The sequence below is a fragment of the Cylas formicarius genome, unplaced genomic scaffold (assembly GCF_029955315.1).
Source record: "Cylas formicarius isolate icCylForm1 unplaced genomic scaffold, icCylForm1.1 PGA_scaffold_6__28_contigs__length_40554024, whole genome shotgun sequence".
NCBI lineage: Eukaryota > Metazoa > Arthropoda > Insecta > Coleoptera > Brentidae > Cylas > Cylas formicarius.
Window position 1 is genome coordinate 6,783,964 of NW_026844347.1, and position 27,387 is coordinate 6,811,350.

The 27,387-nt window shown below is 33.4% G+C and overlaps 1 protein-coding gene across 4 annotated transcripts in view; it reads right to left on the reverse strand.

The window, feature by feature from the left end:
* Window positions 1-616: 616 nt before the first annotated feature.
* Window positions 617-27,387, reverse strand: part of LOC132704057 (high affinity cationic amino acid transporter 1) — a 39,520-nt gene continuing 12,749 nt past the window's right edge. For all 4 annotated transcript variants that reach the window (XM_060673704.1, XM_060673706.1, XM_060673708.1 and 1 more), the window contains exons 3-12: window positions 19,793-19,921; window positions 18,034-18,189; window positions 16,115-16,219; window positions 15,519-15,793; window positions 13,306-13,543; window positions 11,025-11,127; window positions 10,803-10,960; window positions 7,703-7,866; window positions 5,214-5,322; window positions 617-4,999 (exon numbers count right to left, since the gene is read on the reverse strand). In XM_060673704.1, coding sequence (XP_060529687.1) covers window positions 4,872-4,999; window positions 5,214-5,322; window positions 7,703-7,866; window positions 10,803-10,960; window positions 11,025-11,127; window positions 13,306-13,543; window positions 15,519-15,793; window positions 16,115-16,219; window positions 18,034-18,189; window positions 19,793-19,921 — 1,565 coding nt within the window. In that variant the 3' untranslated portion in view covers window positions 617-4,871. The remainder of the gene's footprint in view (window positions 5,000-5,213; window positions 5,323-7,702; window positions 7,867-10,802; window positions 10,961-11,024; window positions 11,128-13,305; window positions 13,544-15,518; window positions 15,794-16,114; window positions 16,220-18,033; window positions 18,190-19,792; window positions 19,922-27,387) is intronic.

Below are 27,387 nucleotides of genomic sequence, written 5' to 3' on the forward strand. Positions count from 1 at the left end.
TCAGTTGTAAGTTTTTTAATGAGAACTATTTTTCGAAAAAGGGCAGTGTTCTTAATTTGCCACCGCTACATATATTTAGAGTATATTACTAGTGTATACCTGTGTTGCTTTATCGATTTGTAAAGTGGTGTGCAATCTTCTTTCTTTCTGTCACATGGACAAGGTCATATTATTTTATTAGGATATCACAAGTTTCAGAAAACAATGTTTAAGAAGCATTTAACAAAGTTATTTCACAGGTTTTTTGTATAAAGGCAGATATACCAGAGGTCCTGGCTATGCTGGAATTTTTGAAGCGGCGTTGAAAAAATATCGAGGCCGCTCCATTTAGACATGCGCGGTTATTTGAAAACTTGTTTTCTCAATCAACATATAAACCATTTTTACGGCAGTATTTTCCCAAAATATACCCAGATCTCGTTAAATGTTTTGGAAAAACTAGTTTAGTGTGTGTTTAGATAAAAAAACTACTCAGAGTGCAGGTTAGTGTGTAAAATTAGAGGCATGCTTGGTAAAAAAATCAAAGAAAAACTAATTCTTATTATCATCTTACTATACTATCAGCTTAATTCACCGAATGCGTATCGTATATTGTTATTTCAATAAAAACCAAACATTGTATAAAAATATTTTATTTAACACATATTATCACAGATTACCAGTTTCAATAAAACTAGGAAAAGAATTTTCAAGTACCATATTATTAGTAAATGCCATACGGTGACCGAATAATCACTTTCGCGGAATAGATCTCATATATTGTGTTTAACCTTCTCTTCTTGAGAAACTGAACCATCAAACATTTTTTATTTAGGTATTTACTTCTTCAAAAAAAAAAGAAAAAGTTTGTTAATTTTTTTTACAAATTACAACACTGGATTCACGAACGTTCTAAATACAAGCAGTAATTTTGCAACTCGCTTTCCATAACCCAATGAATTAGTAACTATTACGAATAAATAATTAGTTGCCGGAAATACAAATTATCCTTTTTATTTCTTATTTTTTAAACGGTTTTAGGGTATTAGTTTTTGTTAAATGTTATCATTATCTTATGAATGCTCTGATGTATTCCTTTGTACAGTATGTCACATTTAGCATTACGGCGTATTTCCTTTATCAATAAATAATGAATGAACTGATACAGGGTGATTTTTAGACACCATTTGTCGTTCGGTTATGCGTTAACTTATTGAAAAGGTGGAAACTGGTCTGAATAGGATTGTTTTACCTATGATCCAGTGGCGTAGTCAGTTTTCTTCTTAAACTCCCGAATTTTGATATATAAACTAAACTTTTGTTTTTTTAAACGAAACACGTATGTTTTTAATGATTTTCTTAGGCCATTTTATGAGTAGGTCATGAAAAGGACGGTGTCTGTGTTCCTAATATAATTTCCTATTTATTATTTTAATTTCTGTCATCTTTCGCTCCTGCCATATAGCTTATATTAACCCAAAATGTGACAATTATAAGGGATTTGATATAGCAAGGACTTATTATCTACAGACACTAGTTTGAAAGTTTGTTTTGTAAGACTTTTTGTAATAAATGTAAATGTAATATATTTAAAGAATATCTGTATTTTTCATGGCCTATTCATAAGAGAAGATCAATTTAAAAATATATGCTGGAGAATTGAAATTAAATTTCAAATTTTTGAGAAGTTAATAATAAGCCTAATAAAATTATTAAATGGTATACAGGGTGTTCCATTATAAAAACGCAATTTTAGTTTAAATGTCAAAATTTGCAATTTTCAGAACAAAACTGACTACTTCGCTGAATGCTACGTAAAAAACCTACCCAGAACAGTTAAAAAATTAATCTTTCTTGAATTCTTCTACCAAAGAAAAATCCCAGAATCTATAGCAACCATTAAATAACCAATCTTAACCGCGACTCAGGTCTTTATCTTTCGCCAGTATGGGAATCAGTCTTCAGAGACATTGTTCAAGTACCTCCTTTAACTTTGCCTCCTCAAACAGTATATATGTTACGGCTAATACGAGAAAGCAGTGAATTCGCGAATTATCTGACTAAAACGCGCATTTGTCAGATGCCAACGTTAAAGCCCGATTCTGGCTTGATTTCGCGTATTATCCAGCGATAACACGCGAATTATCCAATAGCGACCATATAGAATGTTTATTGTTTTAGCACTGCATCCTCTGTCAACATGACTGTTAATACTGATAGAGTAAACAACTTTACAACGCGTTTTAATCATTTTTTTTAAATTGCAGTTACAAAAAGTGCTAATACTGCATATTGATAAATTAATTACCCCAATAAAAACCAAACGAACAAGACTTTAAATATTTTGTGGCAAATGAAGATTTTTTTTTTAATATTATTCATGAAACTCACTTAGCTATTGGACATGCTGTTTGTAATAGAGTGATTCAGGAACTTAAAAAAAAACGTACAAAAATATTACCCAAAAAACTGTGTCAATTTATCCTAGTTTATTCACGTCATGCCTTATGAAACAAGAATCTATGGTAAAGGGGAAAAACAGCCGATGAAGTAGACGCAGCAATGATGATCCTTCATTCTGCCAATGGACGTGAGTTTTGTAATCGCGTCACAGTCATCAGTCACAGGGAAGCGTAGAAAGGTGCAACCAAGATATGGAAAAAAATCTTGGGACATGGTTGCAAGATAATAATACAAATAACTGGTCAAATGGTCTAAAATTTGTTCAGGTGATGAAAAATCGTGCGTATCATGACGGGATAAAGCGTTGACCATATAAAGCAATGTTTGGTGTAGATTTAAAGATTCCAAACTGCCTAAAGAGCCTATTGAAGGAATTATTACCGAAGAAGAGCTGTTGGATATAGTAAAAGACACTAGCAAACAAAATACCTTGCATTGAAATAACATTGAACTAAATAAAAATATAACAGCTCATGTTGAAGAAATGGACATTGATGAGAAGAATAAAGTTGAAATTATACTGAAGGAAAACTCTTAAGATATTAGCGAAACGATCCAGACAAATAAAAATATACAAGTAATTGAAGTTCACGAAGGAAAGAACGTGCAGAATAATACTGGTACTGCTGAAGAAAACGTTGAAGTAAGGGAAGATGGAAATGCTACAAGCGAGTTTTTTGACATCGTGTGTGCCTTCATCAGACTTTAGATAGTAAGAATTGTGATATTTGTATAAAGCAGTTCAGTATTTTGGAAAATAAACAAGTAGCTAAAAAATGTTTTGAAAAACAATCAGAAAAGATCAAGCATATATCAAATGAAAAATTCCCATCTCGCTACGTAAATGATCCTGTCAGAGTGTCTATTCCAGATTTAGATAGAGGTCCGTGTGACTTTAATAATGCATTAATGACGGTTGTACACGCTGATAATGACAATGGATATTATGACTTAGGTAATGAAAACGGCACTATTGGTAAAAAATACGTGTGAAAAAAAATCATTAAGAGAAATTGCCAAAAAGCAGTCAGTTTGGGGGGAACAGAGATATCAAAAACCTAATTGCAAAACTCAATTTTTTACAAAAAAATGTCAAACGTCAAACAAAAAAAAGGCAAAGATCTATTATGTAATTCTAAGTGCCTTTCCAGCCTAATAATAATTTGTGTTCTGCATGTTTTCATTCATTAATTAGGAAGTATACCTAGTTAGTGATATTTCACATTTTTTATTAAGTTCTTTGGATTTCAAATTGCCTCAGTTTTACGTTATTTGCAGTTTTGTTATTTTGTTTACAAAAAATGGAATTTGTTGGTACATAGGCTGTTTGTACATAAATGTTTGAGTATTATTTGGTGGTTTTAAATTTTTGTATATTATGAGTATGCACGACTATGATGAATGTGAAATTGCTTGCTTAATATACTCGTAAATTATCCAGCTAAATCGCGAAAAATGCAAATGAAACTAACTAACGAAAACTAACCAAATTGTATAATTCGCGTTCTAACGGGATAAGTTACGAACCAGCTGCATTGGTACTAATTTCTCGTATTAGCCGTAACATATACATAAGCAGGTATACAGTAGAATGCAAAGCGAGTTCAGTTTATGAACAACCGACGTAGAATGAATCCAGTACATTTGTAAATATTATTTTGTTGTCCAAACTTTTAGGATCTTCCGTTTCCCTAAAGCGGCCTATACACATGCAGGCAAGTGTTAAGACTTGCCTGTACAGGTCGAGACACGCGAGTAAGTGCGAATGTGTATGTGTCAAAATTCACGGCGCGTTCAGTTCCAAGCGCGGCTCGAAGCGAATCAGATTGTGTCTAATTTTTAGAGCAACTGCGAAGGCCAACTTCATTTTTCGCACAGCAGCAGGCCCCACCAACTGGTGAACCTCGAGGTTTACCTGAATAGTGTGTGGCCGCAATTGGTTTCGCACTTGCGCACGGACTTGCCTGCATGTGTATAGCCCTATAATACCGTATCTAGTCGTTCTTACTGGGACACCAGGTATGTGAAATCCACAGAGATCTACCTCGCGAGCGAGAGTCTGGCGGCCGCGATCCTTTCCTAATTCTTGTTTTGAAAAGTGTGTTAAATTATTATTTCACAATAATCGCAATTACTGACGTTGTATTGTTTGGAGTTCAATTTGTTAAATACAAAAATTTTCAGATAAAACGATAATTACGAGGTACCAAAGAGTGGCGATGTGAACAGGCAAAACATCCATCACCAGGGCGACGCTTAAGAGTGGACAATATCGTAAGGTTAGTAAAAGCGAGATTAAAACAATATTTTCAATAATCGAATAAACTAGAGGCATATGGTTGCAATAAAAAAATTGGTGAAATGAAACTATAGAAATCGATATTTAGGTAGTAAAAAAAAATATATGCATAGGATTATGTATACGTTTTTTAGAGTTTAGTGTCTTCCTTTCGCATTGCAGCTTTTTCCGGGTCCAAGCTCTGCAATTTGTTCGGTTGACGAAGTTTTTTTCCTTCTTCGCTATTTTGTATTCCATAGAAGAAATAGATGAGCAGTCCTGGAATTTAAGTGAAGTTAGTTTGTCGTCAGTTGTGAAACAGTGACCAAAAAGTCCGAAAGCCTTAAAAAGTCTAATATTTTTCGGGTTTTATAAAAAACGATAAACCTATCACTCCTTTGTTTCGGAAAAAGAGGGGGTTAATAAAATAATATTATACCTTTAAGTTGTTTAAACAAAATTTTCATAGTCGTTAATTTATTAATATTCTTACCTATCACTAGCCACGCGATGAACCTTATCCAGGTATGCAAGTCCAATTCTAACATGAGATATAAATTGAAAAACACACTTAAACAGGGAATGAGTGGAACCAGGGGAACCTAAAAAATAATTAAAACTTTAAAATAAACATTCTATGGGTTTCTATACCAAATATTATTAAGTGGCCGAATTTGAGCCACTTCATAACAAACTTAATAAATAACCCTTAATCGTTTTTTCTCATATATTACAAAAAATTTTATTAAGTAAATCGGACCCGAAAAAATGCTGGAAATTATTTTCGGGTTGCTGAAATAATCAGCAGGGGGTGTCATTGTTATTTTGAATTTTAAAACTCGGGTTCTGCTGTAAAAGCTGAAAAAAATATATTTTTTTATTTAGTGATGTTTGCTCTATCTCTGCAAGGAAAGTGGTGGTGGTTGAACATATTCTTAAATAAATTTCCATATCTCCCAAAAAAGTTTAATGCATTTTAGTCGACTTAGAGTTGGTAAAAAGGGCTTTTCCTAGTGAGTGACGCGATTGTGGTTGGCTTAACTTACCTTGCATCAGTGCAGTTTTCTGATATAATGACGCAAAAAATAATTTTCTGAAAAAAGAGTAAATCTAACTATATGAGTTTTTGTCATTAGATAGTCAAACAAGGGCCCAACAACCCAGTGAAAATCGAATCACAATATTTTTATCCATAAAATATGAATAAAAGAATTTTTCTACTCTCGTCTGTAAAATACCTACACCGATACAATACACACCGATCTAGCGTGCGGGAAGCGTCACTTTACATGTCAGTTTCATCCGGGCCACTTCGGGCATTTCCGGGATTTTACCGCACGGATTTGGGAGCAATCGGATGTTTTCGGAGATAATATATCCATGCTTTGAATTTTGACGTTTGTCAATTCTTACGGTCATGTCAGTGAATGTATTGGTGTTGTTTTGCGAAAATATACCCAAAAACTAACGGTCGTAGAAAAAGTATAGTACGCAAGACGTTCGGTAAACTTTTTAACTCAGTCCTTTATTAAAAACTCGCACCGCTCATGTCAAATAAACCCATGAGTCAAATGAAGTTTACTAACACGCAAAAAAATTGGATTTTGGGAAAATTTTCCACTTCACAGATTATTATCGATGTCTAATTGTCACTAATTTACCAAAATAAAATGTTATTATATAATAACTTTTCTGCAAAACAGTCGAAAGACATTAAATTACTCTGGATCTGACATTTCTACGATTTGAATAATTGGGTTTAACCGTCGTCTAACCAAAACCAATTAATTCTTGAAGACTAAGAAATTTTTATTAAATTGAATTATTTAATTAGTAAAATGTGAATTGAAATCCATATTTTTCTTCGTTTTTGATCCGTCGATTTCTTCTAGGGTCTAGATTATGATGAATTTAAATAATAATTTTAATACAATAAATATTTAACAAATTTAAACTAAAATAATAACGACATGAAAGATGCGTAGCGTTTGGTCAGATAAAAGCAAAATTTATTTTCATCTTGATAATTACGGATGAATCATTTCTGTCCAACAAGGTATGTTATCCATTTTTTAAATGGTTTCCCACATTTTACTACTTAAATCTTTTTAATGGAAAAATAAGTGGTAATACTCAATATTTGAAAACAGTTAAGCATACTCATGCATAAAAATGTCAGCCGCGGAGTAATTTGATGTCGAAGGCATTGCCAAAAAAGTTAAATATAAATAATACCATTTTTTTCGAGATAATTAAATATTAATAACAACCCGTCCAGTGTAAATTTTTACCAAAATGCAACTTTGTTAGCATTAAGTTCATTTATTGGTAATTTAGATTAAGAAAATATTAAAATACCCTCTGAAACTGTTATAGCATGGATACAGGAAACAACAATAAACATGATTAACATTTTTTTTAGAAACCGAGTTTTAAAATTCCAGATAGCAATTACGCCCCTGATGGCCATTTCATAAACTCGAAAATAATTTCAGAAATTCAAAAAAAAAATTCCAGTATCTCCTCTTGGTCTATTTACTCAATAATTTTTTCTTTCAAATTCCTAGGACCGTGTAATGCCTATCTCGTCCTATTATTAGTTGTTTTTGAGACTAGGAGAACTAATTATAGAATTAGCTTAATTTTTTATAACAATTCTAAAAGTACACGTTGTAATGTTATTTTTTATAGTAGTCGTTCAAAATTCGTATAACCTGTGGACAAGACAAGTGAATTCCAAAAAAAACTCATTTTGAACCCAACAATAATTCTTTTTAATTCATTCCTAATTATTCAATTTAGCCTACGCGGTATTTTTAATGGTTGAAAAGTGGCCACCCTGTGTATATATCATATCCAATGTGTTCTTCAGTAGTAATAATCCTAAAGTTAAATTGACGAGTTAGCATTGACAATTATTGTCCTAAACTGTCATCCTAAACAATACACGGTGAAAAATTGAGACAGTTGATAAAAACTTACCTTAAATGATAGCTGGGGGTCGACTGCAGGTTGTCTCGCAATAACGGCTAATAGTATGAACAAAGCACCTAAACTGACAACGAATCCCACGAAATAGAACGGTTCCGTAAAAATTGGTTCGGTCGCATTTATGATGATAGCGGCCAATAACGCCGTGAAAATACCTGTAATCAAATTAAAAATAGTTCATAATTCACTCAACTACCTGATGCAACGTTGTTTTACCATGTTTTATTATTTAATTGTTGCAACATTTTTCGGTGCTAGAAAAGGAAGTACTATTTTTCACATTTTAAATGCATCATCTCGGTTCTATTCTATCAAACCACAAGATTAAAATTGTCGAAAAAATGTTCAATTTTTTGATCACCAGTCATTATCGAAAACGAAAAACACTTTGGCAAATGTATATATTTTTTTCTATTCAACTTAATTACTACTGAATCGTCTTGTATCAGTGCGCTATTTGAACAAAATGTTTCCATCTTTTAGAGGCTATAAAAAACAAAACAGAAATATTTTAATACTTTACTATTATAAAAAAATGCCATTCAGATTTCAAAAATTATTGAACTGGATATATAAAAAGTAAATATCAGAACGGTCTTGTATTAAATATTTTTTGTAGCCCTTTCCATTTGTTTGATCGGATGGTGGACTGTTGTACATGGGTCACGCTCAATTTTTCGTGGTTATACTGGATATATTGATTCCCCAATTGGCAAATCTGATCATGTCGTGATTGAGTTTTGTATTCAAGCCTTATGTTATCCCAAGCAGGTCAATAATCGCAAAATGTTATACAAGACAAATTATGCAAGATTAGCTGCAGACCTTTCCCACCATACATGGAACTTTCCCGATAGCGACGTTAATGATGCGTGGACATATTTTCTGTCTAGTATGGATTATTACATAGGCACAAGCTGCAAAACTCATTTTGTTAAGTTCAATTCTGAGAAAGCTTGGTTAACTGGACATCTGTTCAAACAAATAAAACATAAGAGACCTCTGTGGCGTAGATTTAAGGCTTCTGGCTCTACTTCCGATTATGCTTTGCACAGAAGAGTTTCTAATAGTTTATCCTTGGAGATTAGAGAGGCGAAGTCAGCATTCGAAAATGACCTCCTCAATCGGCCCAAAGCGTTTTATTCTTATGTCAGACAACACGTATCGTCTCTGTCAGGACTTCATTTCAAATGAATTTGCTTCATATTTTGCTAGTGTCTTTGCTGATGAGCCAGCTAATCTACCGTCTCACTATGAGGGTCCTATAAATTCAGATTTATTAGAAGACTTTTGACGAAGAGGACGTGAAAAAAACTCTTTCTGAGTTAAAAGAATATTCCGCTCCCGGACCTCATGGAATTTCCAGTAAAATCTTAAAAGCGTGGGCCCCTATGCTTGCATAGCCTATTTATATTATTTTGAGAAAATATTTGGAGTCTGCCACACTCCCAACCCACTGGTTATCCGCAAATGTAACACCGATTTATAGAAGGGTGATAAGCTCGATGTTTCAAATTACCACCCTACCAGCCTAATGTGTATTATATGTAAGGTTCTGGAACGCCTTATAGTAAATCAGCTGTTACCGTTTTTGATCGACTGCGATATTATACCTACATCGGAGCATGGTTTTGTTCCCGGCAGATCTGTCATATCAAATACATTGACATGCTTGAATCACTGGATATCATCTCTTGACTCAGGTGATCCGGTGGATATTATTTACCTCGACAAAGTGCCACATCGACGCTTGTTATTCAAACTTGAAAAGGTTGGAGTGAGAGGTAAACTGCTAGAGTAGATAGCGGCGTTCTTAAGCCATCGGTCGTTCAAAGTTCGAATTGGTAACTGCCACAAAACGTGCCTCGTGGTGTTCCCCACGGATCGGTGCTGGGACCCGCATTTATTCTCATGTGGGCTTATACTGATGACACTAAATTATTTGAAAATCCTTTAACACATGCGGACGTATTTCAGAGAGACTTGAATACTAGTTCCAAGTGGTGTTCAACTTGGCTATTGCCGCTGAATGCTCAAAAGTGTTCTGTGCTGCATGTTGGCAAGAACAATCCCGGTTTGAATTATTATATCAATGGAAACTTTGTGTCAAGTGTGGATTTTCAAATGGACCTAGGTGTGACAGTAACTAATGATCTTGCGCGGTCTATACATGTATCAAATATTGCAAAGAAAGCAAACTGCGCGTTATTTTTGTTAAAAAAGACTTAAAAATCCTAGTCCTCGCATCGCTTGCAGGCTTTTCACCACTTACATTCGCCCCATCCTGGAATTTGCTTCCCCAGTCTGGAACCCATGGCTATTGCGTGACTGTGATGTTCTGGAAAGAGTGCAATGAGCCGCTACGCTCTGGCCACTTCAGCTTGGACATACACCTTACGATGATCGTCTTAAAATACTTGGTCTGCCAACATTAACTCAGCTTCGGCTGCGAGGGGATCTCATTCAAATGTATAGGTTTGCGCATGACCAATTTCCATCTGACGTGCCCCTTGTGGTTTTAAGCAATGATGAACGCCTACGTAGTCATCCATTTAATATAAGAGAGGAACAATTCAGGGCTTCACATCGCATGCATTTTATAAGTAACAGGACTTTCGATTATTGGAACAGTTTACCCCCAGATGTTGTGTGTGCGCCGAACTTGTCTGTATTTAAACGTAGCTTGGACAGTGTATTGCTTCACAGCAATAACTAAATATTTATTACATGTATTATGTTACTAACTATCAATGTGCATAATAGGTTCTCCTCTGCACTTTATTCTTTGTAATAATAATAATAATAATATCAGTTCTTAGTTATCAGTTAAGGTTTTTTTTCAAACTTTGGCGACCAGTATCCCAGAAACTAGACACAAATTACTAATTATATAGCATAATAACTAAAAGCCATTTTTCCCTGTATTTCGTGCCGGGAAATTTATTCACCGAAAACCGAAACCGAACCGATGTTGTGGCATTTAAAATAAGATCGAACTTTAGCGTTAAACATTTTTTTTGTAGCTCTTGTGGCTCTCCGTTTATGAGATGGGGTCGTGGGTCAACTTACAATGAACCACCCGTACACTTACTGTAGATAATTATACTCCAATTTGTTATTCTTGATGTCCTCGTACTAGCTTCTTTGTTGTTGTTCAGATTGAATATCTCTATGAAGCCATTGTAGACGTTGGAATGTTTGGAGGATTCGTGTTGCTGTAAATGGGGCTTATCTTCGTCCACTTGGTATCTAAAAGTGAAGTTCCACGAAACACTCAATGCCAAGCACTAGTTAAAATGATAAAATGTCTTACCTTAATATTATAACGCTTATCGCTACAATGGTATAAGCCATGAGGGTGCCGATTGACATCATGTCGATTAATTGGTCCAAATCAAAAATCAGTGCCATAAATCCTACATTCGAAAAAAGCAGCTCACATTAGAACACTTACATCATTTTTAACATGAGCAGAGATATAAAGTCGTCATAACAAAGTTACCAATGATTTTAGATCAGTCTGTATATTCTCAACCAACCCGTTCATCCCGTTCATTAAAAGTTTATTGAATGTAATTTAGAAAAGCTTTTCAATTTTTGTGGTCAAGGCAAATATCAAGTATACTTTTAAAAAAAATTTTTTTCGAATGGCATACCCCTTATATTATTACATTTTGAGATTCTGTGTGAAAATCTTGGTTTATAATGAACCTATACCTATACATTGCATTGCATTGCATCTTCGGCTTAACTAACTTTGACCATACATATTTTTGTGATTTCTCTTCTTTGATTGATCCTCATATTTGGCAAAATATTAACAATGAGGATTAAATTCACGTTTTTGTTATTGTTGTTGTCTACTTTCATTCAGAAGGTTCAAAATTAGACCGCAAACATTTACATGTTTGCGGTCATTATTATTATTATTATTATTATTATTATTAACAAAAAAAAATTTTTTGAATTTCGCGGTTGTCGCTATAGATAAAGCTATGGTATATTAATTTTTACATAATTCACAATTTTTCATATTAGGCCTAGAAAAGGTAGCATTGTATATTTTTCTATTTTTCTTTTCGAGAAAAAAAAACAGAAACCGTTCAAAAAATATAGAGAAAACGAGCTTGTTAATTTCTCGAAGAAACTTCGACATGCAACCATAATACTGTTTACAAATATTCTGGCTTCCTCCTGCTTCTTACTCTTGGTTTCTTCGGAGATTAACTGAAACTGGTTTGCATTCTACTCTGCAGTTACTTATATACTGTTTGAGGGTTTGAAGGTGAAAGATAAACACCTGACTCGCGGTTCAGATTATATTCGGCAAATGCCGATTAGTTTATTTGTTTAAGGCTCCTGTTCTTTTAGTTAATATTTGTCGGTTTGTTTCTTCAATGTATTCTTTACCGCATATGTCGTAAATTCCTGGTGTCTCCAATTTTGTATTTGACAGATCGAAGATGTTAAGAGATTTTTGCACAGATGATAAATCTTATCTTAACAGTATATTCCTATATAGAAAGGTTTTGAATGTGAGGACCATATTGGCAGGTGTGGGGTTGCTTTTGGACTCATTTACTTAAGCCGATCCGGCGGGCCTGTCAATTCGAACTGAACAGTCCGCCTGCAGACCGGCGGCCTGATGGACTGACCACTCTCCTCACGTTCAGGCGAATATGATATATTAGTCTCAATCATCATCGTGGCCTCTACCGACTACGACGCGTTTGCACTTTTCGGCTTAGTAGTTGCTTTGGGTAAAAAGAATATATACACGTTCAGGCGACTGGTCTCCAGGCGGACTGTTCAGTTCGAACTGACAGGGAGATTCTGGTGAAGTGTATTTTGTAATGGAACGCTTTATAGCTCTAATATGGAAATTATTTGAGGTAAGAGCTGACGTTAGGTGTTTTAATTATAGGTTCAGAGATTAGGGTTGAGATAGTTTCACTGCTCCGTAAACAAGGGAGTTGATAATAGATGATTTTTGAGATGGATAGCGATGTTACAATGCATTAGGGTCTGTGTGCATAGGTTTTTTATAAACTGAATGACCCAATGATAGATCTGATTTTCTATTAATAAGAATATCTAAGAATGGGATATTAGTATTGCTTTCTAATTTAAGGGTAAGGCGTATAGAGTTTGAATGATTAAGAAAATCTCAATGGGATGATCACCAAGTAACAAAAGTAATATCAACGTAGCATTTCCATAGTTCCATTATGAATGATTTTAAAACCACCTAGGCATTTTCCTGTTTATGTATTATCATAATATCGTGCATAATTATGTGTACCAGTCTCAGATAACACCCTGTATTTAACTTGTTTCCAGAACTATATATATTTTCATATTTTTTTCTGCTTATTTATTTAATGAATCTTTGGTTGCTTTTGTTTTCTAATTCAGTGGGGTAATCAAATTAGAAAAGAAAACTTTTATTTTAAACGAAGAAATGGCCATAGGTTATTTAAAAAATAAAAAATAAATTATCCTAAAAATATCCCGTAATAAGCACAGAAGAGTTTCCATTAACTCAAATGTATAACATGTATTGTATTAGTTTTAAATGAGATCTCTAAAATTACCTGAAAGAAGTCCGGATAATGTGGTGGCGATTATGGGGGTTTTGGTGCCCGCGTTAACTTTAGCCAAAGGTTTGAAAATGATCCCATCCTGGGCCATGGCGTAAATGACTCGTGGCAACGGAAACATGGCGCCCAGCATACTCGTACAAAGTGCGAATACGGCGCCGCTGGTTACTATCCACTTGATTATTGGCCATCCTACCTTGTCGAATACATAGGGAAAGGGTGCATCTGAGTCCTGAAAATATGATTTCTCTTAATAGGTCATATAGATTTTAAATTCTTCTTCAAATGGTATTCGAAACATGTTGCATTTATTTTCAATGGCTTAAGAATTTTTGTCTTGCGCATTATACTGGCTGTTTATATACGCCACTTAAATGTCTAAGCGTATTTCTAGAATCCTGGAGATTATGTTTCTCTTAATAGACCATAAAAATTTCAGGTTCTTCTTATAATGGTATTCAAAACATGTTGCATTTATGTTTAATGGAGAGATGTCAGATATTGCTTTCGATGTTTCTCTTATGCATTATACGGGGTGTTTATATATATTATAATAGTTCCCCTTAACAAAGAGAAAATTGATAAACCATAGAGACATTACCAGAAACATGGTGCATTTTTATTATAGGGTGTTTATATATGTCACTTAGATGTTTAAGTGTATTTCTAGAATCCTGAGAATGATATTTCGCTTAATAGACCGCAGAGACTTTCAATTCTTCTTCAAGTAGAATTGGAAACATGTTGCGTTTATTTTTAATGGAGAGAAGTCAGATACGGCCTTGAAATTTTTTCTTACGCATTATATGGGGTGTTTATATATGTCCCTTATTTTTTTTAAGTTATTATTATTATTTTTATTTATTATTAGATTTTCAAATCGTTAAGTGATTGATTTAAGAAGCGTTTGATCTGACGATGGTGCTATTTCAAAAAATTACGATACATTAAGAGGTATTGTTTACCATAATAAAACATTTTCAACAGTTCTCCCGTGAATAAAAAAAAAAGTGTGTTTTTTTCTATCCTCTATATGAGCTGGTTAGAAACTTCTACATGCGCCGTATATCAGCAGCATATCAATTTTTCCTCCATTTCAAAAATTGTTTATTTACTATGACAATACAAATCAATAGCACAAAATTAATAACCGGGTAAAAATGAAGAGTTAGATACAAAGGTGCCGGGATTTTATCTATTAACTTTTGGCAATTATAGAATAGAAATATAAATGAGGTTAAAACCTATCAAAATGACAACTTACAATATTTTAAATATAACTTTCTTACAATACCTTTGGTTCCCACAAAATACAGTACCCTGGCATTACTACGTTTTGATTTACCCATTTTGAATTAATTTGTTATTATCAACAATTTTCTCATTAATAATTAGATTTAGTGAAATAACCGAAACTAATACATTGTCAAATACTAAACAGTTTTTTTAATTATTGAATTACTTAAATTGTAAAATGTGTATTGAAATAATTAGTATTTTTGTTCGTTCGTAACACTTTGATTTCTTTTAAGCACTGGATTACAGCGACTCTAAGCAAGTCATTTTTAAGGCAATAAATATTTTTACAAACTTTAAGTAATTAAAACTGAAACCAATCGAGAGAGGTTGACAAGCATTAAATAACGACATGGAAGATGAATCCAGTTTGATCAGATAAAAACCAAATTTGTCTTCAGGCAATTTTGATAATTGGAACTAAATGATTAGAGTCCGAAACTAAGTTTTAAATCGACTAAGCAAAATAATTGAGATCACGTACAACGTCAAAAGAAGGAAATTAAATTATTTCGGACGAAACGCCAAATATCAAATGCTCCAACTCATTATGCAGTTTTTGTTTGGTAAATTCGGGACTTTTTTTTGGGCCTCAAGTTCTTTTATTCATATTTTAGGTTAAGTTATGATGTATCTTAGCTTTATAATAACCGTGGTTAATATTAGTAGAAACCGTATTTTAAAGTTGCAGATAACAATTACGTCCCGTGGTTCGCCATTTCAGAAACTCGTTTTTTCTATATTGTCCTTACTGGGACACCGGGAATAACCAGAGTTTTAGGTACACGGTGATTTTCGAAATTTTCAGACACCGTTTGGTAGCTCGATTATGCGTTAGCTTATCGAAATGGTGAACATTACTCTGGATAGGGCTTTTCATGTAGCACTAATTTATTAAATAATATTATTACCTGATCGAAATACGGCGACATCATGGTCAAAACCGTCGAAACGCCGAAATATGCGGCGAAAATGATCAATAACGAGATCATAATCGCTAGCGGTATGTTTCTTTGCGGGTTCTTCGCCTCTTCACCGGTCGTAGCGACCGCGTCGAAGCCGACAAAACCGTAAAAGCATTTCGCTGCCCCCGCCATCACACCGCTTATGCCATAAGGGAAGAAGCCGCCTGTTCCGTATCCTATTGGAACCTTACTTGACGGTATGTTCCAATATTTGGTAGTAGCTGCGACAAAACAAATTCAATATAACCTCCCGTTGTCCCCCCTAATTCTGATTGTAGTCAGTTTTTCATTAGCTTTGATAATGTTTTATCCTGATATTCTATTGCGATACCACCATATCTGTACAACAAAATTAGATTTCGGCCGATATAGAGGTCTTCGTTATCTGAACTTGTAGCTGAAGCTGTAGATCATGTATATAAAAAGCAATAAAATCAGGAGTGACAGAACCCTACCCTACGCTTTTTAAATATAGCAGCCATTTTAATTAATTTGTGATTTAAATAACAAAAACATTAGTAAGACATTTATAAACAACTTACCTTTAATCGATCCTGATACCAGTACTATGCAGACGGTCAACAAGTTAAGCACAGTAAATATATTGTTCAATAGTGACGACTCCTTTACGCCAAATGACAGTAAAGCTGAAACAAGATACAGAAGTTATTTTTAGTTAAAATCACCTATCTTGAAGACATTAAATGAAATTAATTGTCTGGTTTGCAGACGTTTGTATTAGTGTTTGTGTGTTGTGTGTAGTGTGTAAGGGTATAATAGCCTGGCTTCTAAAGTACAGAATTTTTTTTTTCATTTTTAAAAATTTCACAGTTTTTTATGGTTGTTATGGTTGCTACGTATAATTATCTTGTTAGGTTAGACCTTTTATGTTCATTTTGTTAATAAAATCGGCATACCAGCAGAAAATTTTTGATGAGAATTGTTTTTGAGATATTGTACTCTTGGTGTGCCGTTTATGTTGAGATGACACCTTATTTCAAAACATATAAACAATGGCAAAAAAATCTAAAGATAAAACTTGTTTCACTTATTCCCTTGTCGGACAAACAACAATTTATCCATTTTTAATAGAATACCGTGTATAATAATACATTTTTTGAAATTGTAAACATATTTCATGCCGTTCCTAGCATATTTTCACTTTTAAGTCAAAAGCTGTATTTGCATATCTAAACATATCTATCGATTTGTTCGATTTGTGTTTCAAAACTACCCATTTTAGAAAAATAATTTAGTTAAGTGCTACGGAACAGTCGTTTTTTGTACCAATATTTATCAATTATCTTCTTTACAATTAAATTTTAAAAATAATATATCAACATTTCGGAAAGTATAAAGACTATCAAAACTTTTTCGCTTTGCACGATCGTATATAAAATGCAAATCTACTATTTCTGCATTAGTGGACTTCACTATTATTGAATTAAACCTATTATTATTGTACAATTAAATGATTAGAAGATTAAATTAAATTAATTAAATTAATTAAATCTAACTGAGTAATGTCAAATAAAGCAATAAGAAACGCCTTAAAAAGAGCGCTGCCCACTAGGTTTTTTTAAATAATAATTTTTTTAGTTATGCGTTATACGTATTATGAAAAAAATGCAGGATACAAAAGTTTCGACATAAAACATAAAATAAAATAAAAATTTATGTCATTGCATAAGTAGTTAAGAAGAATGATTGGGGAATATTGGATTTTATAACAGTAATAGTTCCGCAATATTTTTATTGTTCTATCTATTATTTTTTCGCCATATTTATAGTCTGAACGTCAAAATAATAAACTAGGCTTTATTTTAAATTTTTCGCATTTGTTTTGAAATAACCTTTCTATGCTTTATAACTACACTTGTTACAATTGTTATCAAATTTAAAAATAAGTTCTAAGACCATGAAAATTTGTGGAGGTAATAGGGTACAGGACATCCGCTATTATGCCATTGCTAGTGTCAGCAAAATATGTGAACAACTGGGAGATTTTTAAATGAAAATTTTATTTTTTAATTAAAGTCCGATGTCGTCATGTATTACAGAAACCGGACGCGAAAATTAAATATTGTTAAACAAAAGTAACACACAAAGAATCTGTCATTGACCCACCTTTTAGACCCACCCTGCATATCCGCGTCTCAAAAAGTTCCAAAACTAAAAGTTCCATGTTACCTACCTACCTAAGGCATATACGAATTTTTTTGTGTTAATTATACATTATTGAATATTTATATTTTATTTTTGGCATAAATTAAATAGTTATTTGCATAAATTTAAATTCCGCTTAAAACGACTGCTCTTTTTACCTCAGATACATAAATTTAGTTTGGAAAGTGCTGTTTGCCAATTCACACATTGCATTATTTTTATGGCGTTACTTTCGAAACTCTTTTACGTCGACTTCGAACAGTACAAACAACAGAATATTTAACGATTTTCTTACCGGTAATTAATATCACAAATGCAAAGGCTAAAAAGTCTGGATATTGAGACAAGAAATTTATGTCCATCGGTGCAAAATCGCGCAACCCTAGTCTAATATGGTTACCGGCCAGGGCATCGATGTAATTACTTAATCCTCTGGCAACGCTGGCGGTACCTAAAACCAAAATAATATAATATTTAAACTGTTATGTCCTGTAACAAAAGAACTAATTATGAGTCCCAACAACTGTGTGTTGTTACAAGCAGTTATTTTGCGAATAAAATGGCAGTTTACCGAAATTATTTTATTTAATTGTAAATGAAACTTACAACTTTTTTTATGAAGCATCGAAAATGGTACAGATTCTAGCTTCGGCGAAAGACAGCTACTAATATTTATTTTAAGCCAAGAAAAACAGGGTGTTTAAGGATAAGATGTTGTTCCTTAAGAAGAATGGTTTAGATAAATTTGTCCCAAACCTTTTTTAATTTTTAATTTTTGAACACCTATTTACTTCTAACCACAAGAAAACGAAAGGACCCAAAAAAAAATCTATATTTTTTCTTGCTTATCACTTTGTAATATTCCCGTATTCCATATTACAAAAACTAGTTTTTGGCATTTTTAACATATTAAATAATATTCAAATATGCAAAAGTAAAGGCGAAATGCGTATACAGAGTGATTAATACAGAATGGGTAATCCCTAAACTGGAGATACTAGAAACCAAAGTTTTATGATTGAGCTTAACGTCGCTGGTGTTGGAGATGCAAAGCCATTAATAATTTTAATCACTAATTCAGAAAAATTTTAAATGATAATAATAAAAATTGGCAGTTTTAGGTTTTTTGACATGACATGCTATTTCTTCTGATTTTTATTGATACATAAAAAATGAAAAAGTATGGGGAGCAACGAAAAAAATGTTTTTAACAATAACAATTTCGGTAATAGCGATAAAGAACTTCAAATCAAATGTTGGAATTGTCCACCACCTACCTCAATATATTCTACAATACACTCTACCATTTACAAATATTCCGGATTCTTCCTGCGTCGGTTGCTGCTAGATCGAACTTTCTGACGTTTCGCCAATTATCCTGTTAGCATCATGAGCTTAACTGAAACTGGTACTGGTTGCTATATACTGATTCACGGGGTTGGAGCTTTGCTCGGATGATTGTTTCACATATGGATGAAAGGTAAAGGACCTGACCCGCGGTGACTTTTGGTTTTAATTATTTGGTTGTGTGAGTTAGTTTGGTCGAATAAGATTTGTTGTCCAATATCATGATTGTGTTCGGCAACTGCTGATGAGTTCATTTGTCGTAGCCTTAAGGCTCTTTCACGTTCTTTCATCCTAGTTGTCTTCGTCGGTTCTCCAATGTATTTTTTGCCGCATATGCATGGAATGCCATAAACTCCTGGTGCCTCAAACGGAATTTTGGTGATGGAACACTTAATATCTCTAATGTGTACATTACAAAAGAGCAGAACAAAGTGTTTTAATTCTGTTAGGTCTGATTTTGTATTAATTGAACGTGAGACATTTGTATGATGCATTATATTTTTATTTGTTTAGTATCTCCAAGTTAGAGACTTACCTCTTTTATGAATCACCTTGCATAAGTGACATCGACGGAGCAAATTACTAAATTTTAAATAAATGTCCATTGGCCTTGGAACACCTATATTTTTCTCACCCAGTATATTATAATGTTACATTCTTGTAGCGCACGCTCGAAGAACATGGTTTGAAAGCGAAATAAAACTCACCTATCACGTATTCCAAGATAAGGTTCCATCCTATGACAAAAGCAGCGAATTCTCCTACAGTTACGTAACTATAAACATAAGCCGATCCTGCTTTCGGAACTCTGGATGCAAATTCTGCGTAACATAATCCTGCAGCAACAAAAAAAAATAACGTCTTGATGTTAGAAGATTTATCTAATAAAAAGGGCAAATTCTCTTAAGGAAGGGATCCGTTCTTTAGAAAAACAAGAATTTTATATAATGACATCATATGAACTAATTGATCGAAATCATAAATCATAAATGAAGAAAAAAAACAGCTCACATTAGTTATAAAAGATGTGAAATTCCTCAAAACTTAAAAATGGACTTGTCATACGGTGTTATATTGTAATCAACTTTAAGAAAGAACATGAAATTTTATTATTTATTTTATATTAAAACACTTTTTAATTAATACTACTCGTGGGAGAACCGCGTTTGAAAAAACCCAAACAGTTTCCATTTGGTTCTAGAATGGGCAAGGGGTTCCGTTTTTCTATCTGAACCAATGCTCTATTTCCTAATGCGAAAGAGGTGTAAATAATTATTGAACTGTAAAATTTACGATATATAATTATCATGGGCATCTAGACGTACCTGGGCAAGTTGTTGGTAAAGTTCGTTCATAAAAATGGCTAGTGTGTCTGAATTTGTTGCAGAGAAACGGATTCGTAAAAAAAAGAAATATTGGGTTGTTCGGAAAGTCATTTCGTTTTTTTTGGGGAACATGAAAGACAGTTTTCGTATAATGAATAAATATTTTATTAAATTATATATTGGCCATTCTGGTCCAACACCTTTTGCCATCTTTCTGGCAGTAACATAATTCCCCTCTCATAAAAGTTTTGGTCCTTGCTGGCAAAAAACTGGTTCAGGTGGTTTTTGACATCTTCATTTGAGGTAAAGGTTTTGCCATCCAAAAAATTTTGCAGGGACCGGAACAAATAGTAGTCGGAAGGCGCCAGATCTGGAGAATATGGTGGACGTTGCAGTACGTCCCATTCAAGCTGTAAAAGTTTTTGGCGAGTGACCAAACTTGTGTGAGGTCTCGCATTATCCTGGTGGAACACTACACCCTTCCTGTTGATTAATTCGGGCCTCTTCTCTTTAAGTGAATCATTCAATTTGTCCAGTTGATGACAATAGACTTCTGAATTGATCGTTGTATTGTCCGGCAAAAGCTCAAACAAAAACGATTCCTTTGACATCCCACCAAACGGAGAGCATCACCTTTTTTTGGTGAATGTTGGCTTTTGACACGCTTTGAGCCGGTTCATCTTTTCTGCTCCATGACCTCTTGCGTTTAATACAACCCATTTTTCGTCCCCAGTAATAATCCGCTTCAAAAATGGATCATTTTCTTGACGTTTGAGGAGCGAATCACACACGTCAACGCGACGACACAAATTTCGCTCCGTAAGGACAGGGGGCACCCACACATCCCACCCGAGCTTCGAGGTTAAGCCCACGCCTTTCAAATGGCCATAGACAGTCGAATTCGGCAAATTTAATCTCTCACCGATCTCTCGTGTGGTTATTCGCCGATTTGCATCAACTAATGCCTTTATCGCATCTTTGTCAGCTTCGACCGGCCTTCCAGACCGTGGTGCATCTTCGACATCAAAATTGCCGGATCGAAATTTTGCAAACCAGTTCTGGCACTGGCGTACTGTTAACACGCCTTCTCGATACACATCCGTCAATTTTTTTCTCGCTTGGACAGCATTTTTACCTTTTCTGAAGTAAAAAAGTAAAATATGACGAAAATGCTGCTTATTGCTCTCCATATTTAAAAGGGCACCAACCAAAAACTACTGCGTAGAATTAATAGAACTTTTTCACACACAAGCCTTGCAATATCAGATCTCAAGACATATAATGGTTATGCGGCTTAAGTGTGAAGTTGGTTTCGAATAAACGTAATTAAGTCCTCTGACGGGAAAAAACGAAATGACTTTCCGAACAACCTTATACATACCATGGACGAAATAATGTCTGAAATGACATATGATTTCATTCTACCCATGGGTAAGAAGTTGTCGAAAACTTTAAATGAAATGAATTATCGTTGGGAAAAAACTCAAAACAGAAATATCACTTAATATAGAAAGAAAAGAGACACCAGAAATTTTAAAATGAGCGTTGCAAGTGCTTCGAACATGTGGTTGAAGGAGAATACAGAATGTTGGAAGCTGATAGCATGCTAGAAAACACTGTAGAGTCCCTTAGCAATTCTTTGGACTCCAACAACTATAGTTCGTCGACTGGGGACACGATGACTAAAATTTACAAATGTTGTATTTTAAAGTAGATTTTTTAAATAATAATAATAATAATAATTTATATAAATCTTCATTATTCTTACTTCTAATATAAGTTGTTATTTACTTGATCTTACAATAATTAATACCTCAATTAATGTATGATTATTATTATATTTATTATACTAATAAACTACCAAACTCGTCCTTCTCGTATGCGTAATTTGCAATTTGTCTGAACTTTATGGTATGTCCGCCTTTGTTAATAATACTTATCATCTTTTCTATACTCCGTATAGCTCATCCCCTGTTCAAAAAAAATCTTTCTGGTTTGGCAATAACAAATCCCCAACATTTGACTGTTATGTTTCGCAATGTATAGTTTTCTTACTTTCAAATTTTAAATTAAATTATTTTATTAAAAAAAATTGCAATATATTTAAATTCAAAATGACATTAGAGGCACTAAAGCAAATATTGCCGGGTGGGCCATTAAGAAAATTAAATCATCTGTCCATAACTTCAAAAGTTTATGCTTCATCTTTAAAGGAAAGTCTAAACAATTCCACGAAAAAACTTAAAAAGAAAATTAGCAGAAAGCGGGTAGCCTTTGTTGCAAAGTAACAGAAAAGTAGGCACCGAGAAACCTGAACATTTTTTAGTAGAATTTAAAAATTAAGTGATCTCCGGAAAACGATCAATATAATGTTTTGTTGGTTTTCTTCGTACTTACGTGAAGAGCTTCAAAATAGCATCACAGGGCCTGAGTAGTGGGAAAGCCCTCTGAAAGCGGAGGTTTGAAATCTCATGATCTAACGTTCAGATTTCAATTTTGCGCTAAGCATAGAACTGGCTCGAACAGATTCGGAACAGGTGACGATCAAATTTGAACAGGATTCGATCGGATTTTTCCCTCTTGTTGCTGACTTTGCTGCAGTATGTGGTGTAATCTATTACTCTGCAGCTTATTTTTAGAGATGTCATTGTTTACAATTTGCTTTTTCTCTAGATGTAGGTGCTTCACAAATATTTCCTTTCTCTTCCTTTTTTTTTGTTATTTAATTAATGTAACGTCGAAACAAGTTGCTATGAGTGTGCTGAATGTACACATCGTAGGAACATGTACGAACAGATCTTGGTCGAGTTTGAATAGACCTCGATCAGGCCTCGATCAAGTTCGATTACGTCTGAACAGGTCTGGATCAGGCCCGTATCTATTCGAATCTGATCTGGTTAGCGGAAAAATTAAATCTGAACGTTAAATTTTGAGATATGAGACCTCCATAACCAATGAAGAACTTATAGGCTTTTCCACTACTCTAAAGATACATAACATCTACGAATTTTTTTCTCCTAAGTAAAATTTTAATCTTAAACGGAACCTTTGTTACAAGTTATAGACTTATCATAGATTGCACCACTGAAGCACTTGTAGTCATATTATTATCTTAATGGTATTCTGACAAGGATTAAAAATTTTATCACGTGAATAACCAGCTTATCAAAAAAGGATCTATATAAATTCTCGGAAAGTCGGGATCAAGAACGAAAACATGAAACATCTGGAACGAAACATCAAACTTGAGATCCCATTTCTGTCGTTCGAACGGGGTAGACAAGGTCCTATATTTCGTTTCTTCATGCCAGAGGATAATAAAATATAAATGTACTATAATAGGGAATATCAAAAAAGGTGGACAACTTAAAGGTTATATCGTAAAGTTCAGTTAATTGCAAACATAATTTTTAAAATTTCCGTATTTCAGTTCTTAAGACCTCGAATTGTTCCTAAATTAGGGTCACACTAATATTGATACTATATAAGGACGAGTTTGGTGAATGCAACTAATGCAACAGGGGCGTTACAACGGGTAGTTTTTTTGGAATCATAAATACATATCTATAGATCCAGCAAATAAAAACTTATATAGAAGTAAGCAAAATATGAAAAAAATATTGTAATAAATCTTATTATGTTAAAAATGTCTGCTGCTTTCATTGTCATTTCATTTTCATCAACATAGTGGAGCTATAGTCGAATCTCGACGAAGTAGAAGCTCTACATTGTTTCTATTTCAATCCCAATTACTTTGCTTAATTTGCCGATCATTGCGATATCAATTAAATTAATTAAATAAGAGAGAAGTAAGATTAATATGAAAGTAAATAAATTGTATTAAGTATTATTATTTTTTAAAAATTACTATTAATTTCAATTTTAGTGTTTTTTAGCATGTTTTATCAGTTTCTCATATCCTTTTTTCTATTTCAATCCCGTGTTCGACGCACTTGCTCCTTTTTTCAATGTATCAGTTTCAGACATCATTTTGTGCAAGTTTGGAATTTTTTTTTAAAGTAAAACGAGTTTATTATTGTTGGTAGTCTATTTGGCGACCCGATGGGGCCGCGTTTATTCTTGTATACAAGTCAGTATATTCTGAGCTGTCCAACTTCAGTCATATTTGAATCAGTACAACTATTTTTGTAACTCCAAATGTTGAGTTTTTCTTGTTTTTAGAAAATGCAGTTTTTCTAATCCGTTTTTTAGCAACAAATTTTGAAACACTTGCCAGTTCCAGGAACGAACTTTAGTAACTGCCGAAAACTAGCTATAATTCTAATTTTCAAGAGTAAGCAACCCTTCGACCCTTAACTCGTTTAGAAATATTAATATAGTCAGTATACAAAGTTTTAAATATTAAAAAAAAACATTCTTTTACAATAGGTTACATGGTTTTGTTGAGAGCACGGAGGCTGATTTTGCTTTAACTAAATTAAAATTGTGAAATCTCGTGCTGTCCCGGGAGGTCTCCAATTGATTCTTGAATTGATTTCTTGGATCTTTTGATCGTAATAAATTGAGTTCTAGAAAATGAACATTTACTGGCATGGCCGTCTGAATTGACAAACGTCAAAATTCAAGGCGTGGAAAATATCTCCGAAAACATCCGATTGCTTCCAAACCCGTGCGGTAAAATCGCGGAAATGTCCGAAGTGGCTCGGATCCGTGGGAAACGAAACTGTCGTGTAAAGCAACGCTTTCCGCACGCTAGATCGGTGTGTAATTAGGTATTTTACAGGCGGGAGTAAAAAAACATATTTATATATAGATATGGGCTGGATGCAATTGGAATTGCCTAATAGAATGCGTTGAGTAGTCCTAGACCCAGTTAATTGTTATCGTTGTTGTTATTGCCACACTGCATAGCATTTTTTAGATATGCGATAAGTTTAAAGTGGCATCAACGATTGTAATTGCCGAAAAGAAGGAGAGAAAAATGACATGAAGCCGTCTGATTTTGCAGAAATCCAGACGGCCTCATCTTGGAAATTTAAATTAGTATCCCTGACGTCACTTAAAACTTATTGCAAATAGATCATATTTCGTTTAGGTGTAGCACTTTAAGTACAGTTATTAAGTACTCCAGTAAGAGATATACCATATTTAGGCATATTTAGAGATCAATTCACAGAAGTTCTAACGTAAACGAGTTTAGATCAAAAGTATGCACAAAGTTGATGAAAAATCGTGTCATTCGTGAAAAACACTTTTTAATCTTTTTTTTTCACAATATGTATATTTTCTTGTTTTATTAAATTAAAAATGTTCTTTTGAATACCCTGTACCGCCATCATAGCGTGCCTAAAAGTCAACCTGTTAGCAACGAGAAAAAATTCTTATTATTTTATTATTTATTTACTACTTAAATAATTTAATAATTAATAAAATTGGTTAGTCTTCATCAATTGAATAGTTTTTATTAACTAATGCTAATAATAATTATAATAAATTATTATTATTATATTATTGCTTTGACCAATTTTAAGAATAATATTTTCAAAATTGTTTCCCGTATTAAATTTGGTAGGGAAAGGCCAAGAAAGACATCTGGCACAGGCAGGTTTTGTCACAGCCCGACATTCAGAGGAACAAACACAGCTTAGAGTGGGGGTGCTAGAGAATTAGGGGCAAGAAAGTATGGATTTAATTAGGTAAAAAGTAAAATGAAATCTTAGCATGCGTTTTGCTCATTAAATTTATTAAGCAGACGCAGATTCAATTTGTAAAATATAATTTTGTTGTACAGAGTTAAACTAACCAGCCTTACTCAGCCCTGGCGAAATATGAGTTCTCCGTCTATATCCACATACCACACCAAGACAGGAGTTTTGATCTTTTTGAAAACGATACTTCTCTATATTATCTAGGCAAGGTATGAATATGCTGTTACAATGATTAAACTGTGACGGCATTGGAGTCTCGCAAAGAAGCAGTTTAGTATCTTGTGAGAGACAGTGAGGACTTCCATAAATTAATTTTAGATGTCTGTATGCAACCTTTCACTTGATTGTAACGTGCTCTCTAGATTTTAGCCAAGAATCTAGGGGAAGACCTAACGTTTGTAACAGCTATAAAAAGTCAAAATGGAATTCTTCATAGAGAAATTTATCATTTTTAATTATCAATTTGATTGTCATTTGCAAGTATCACCACATAAAAAATAGGAATTCTTAATTGTAGATTATTTGTATATTGATATGATTTTTTTAAGATACATTTTTCATTGTAGTAAATAGTCTCTTTATTTGGAAAGTGTTTCCTGTTGATGCTGATATATGATATATAATTTTAGGAAAAAACCTATTATTTAAATAATAAAGACAAAACGTAACATACTGTCAATTTGAGAATATAGTTGTTAGAAAATATAAATAATAATAAGTTTGACATCCTCAATCTGAAAATGCTTTTAAAATATTATTTGTTTGAAATGTATATGGGTTTTTGGATACAGTACCAAAATCCCTCCTATTTTTACAAAACTAGATACAGACCAAAAAATGTCATGACACACAATTCAAATAGTTGCTTTTGTTTATACTTTTAATAAATTCAAGGCTAGGAAAGAATCTGTGCAATAACTTTGTTTAGATTAAGTGCAATTAACATGTTCATGTGCTTCTTAAACATTTGTTCAGCTTAAGGGTTAAACTTCATTATCCTTTTCTTGTAAGATTTACTATAAGGAGAAGCAGAAAACCAAATACAAGCAGAAGATTTAAAATATGAAAAATTGCCTATACAAATTGCAAGGTCCTAAAAATCTTTTCTAAAGCCTACCCTCCTTCGATTTTCCAGATTAAAAGAAAAAGTTGGTAAATAATTTTTTGTATTCGTCCAGAAGTGGTTTTAAAATAGATTAAATCTGCATTCTGAATCACAAAATTTTCCTGTATATAGTAATAGAAATAATGAAATGTGTTATTTATCACTGGTCTTTAACAATGGTAGAATTTAATTTTTGTCATAAT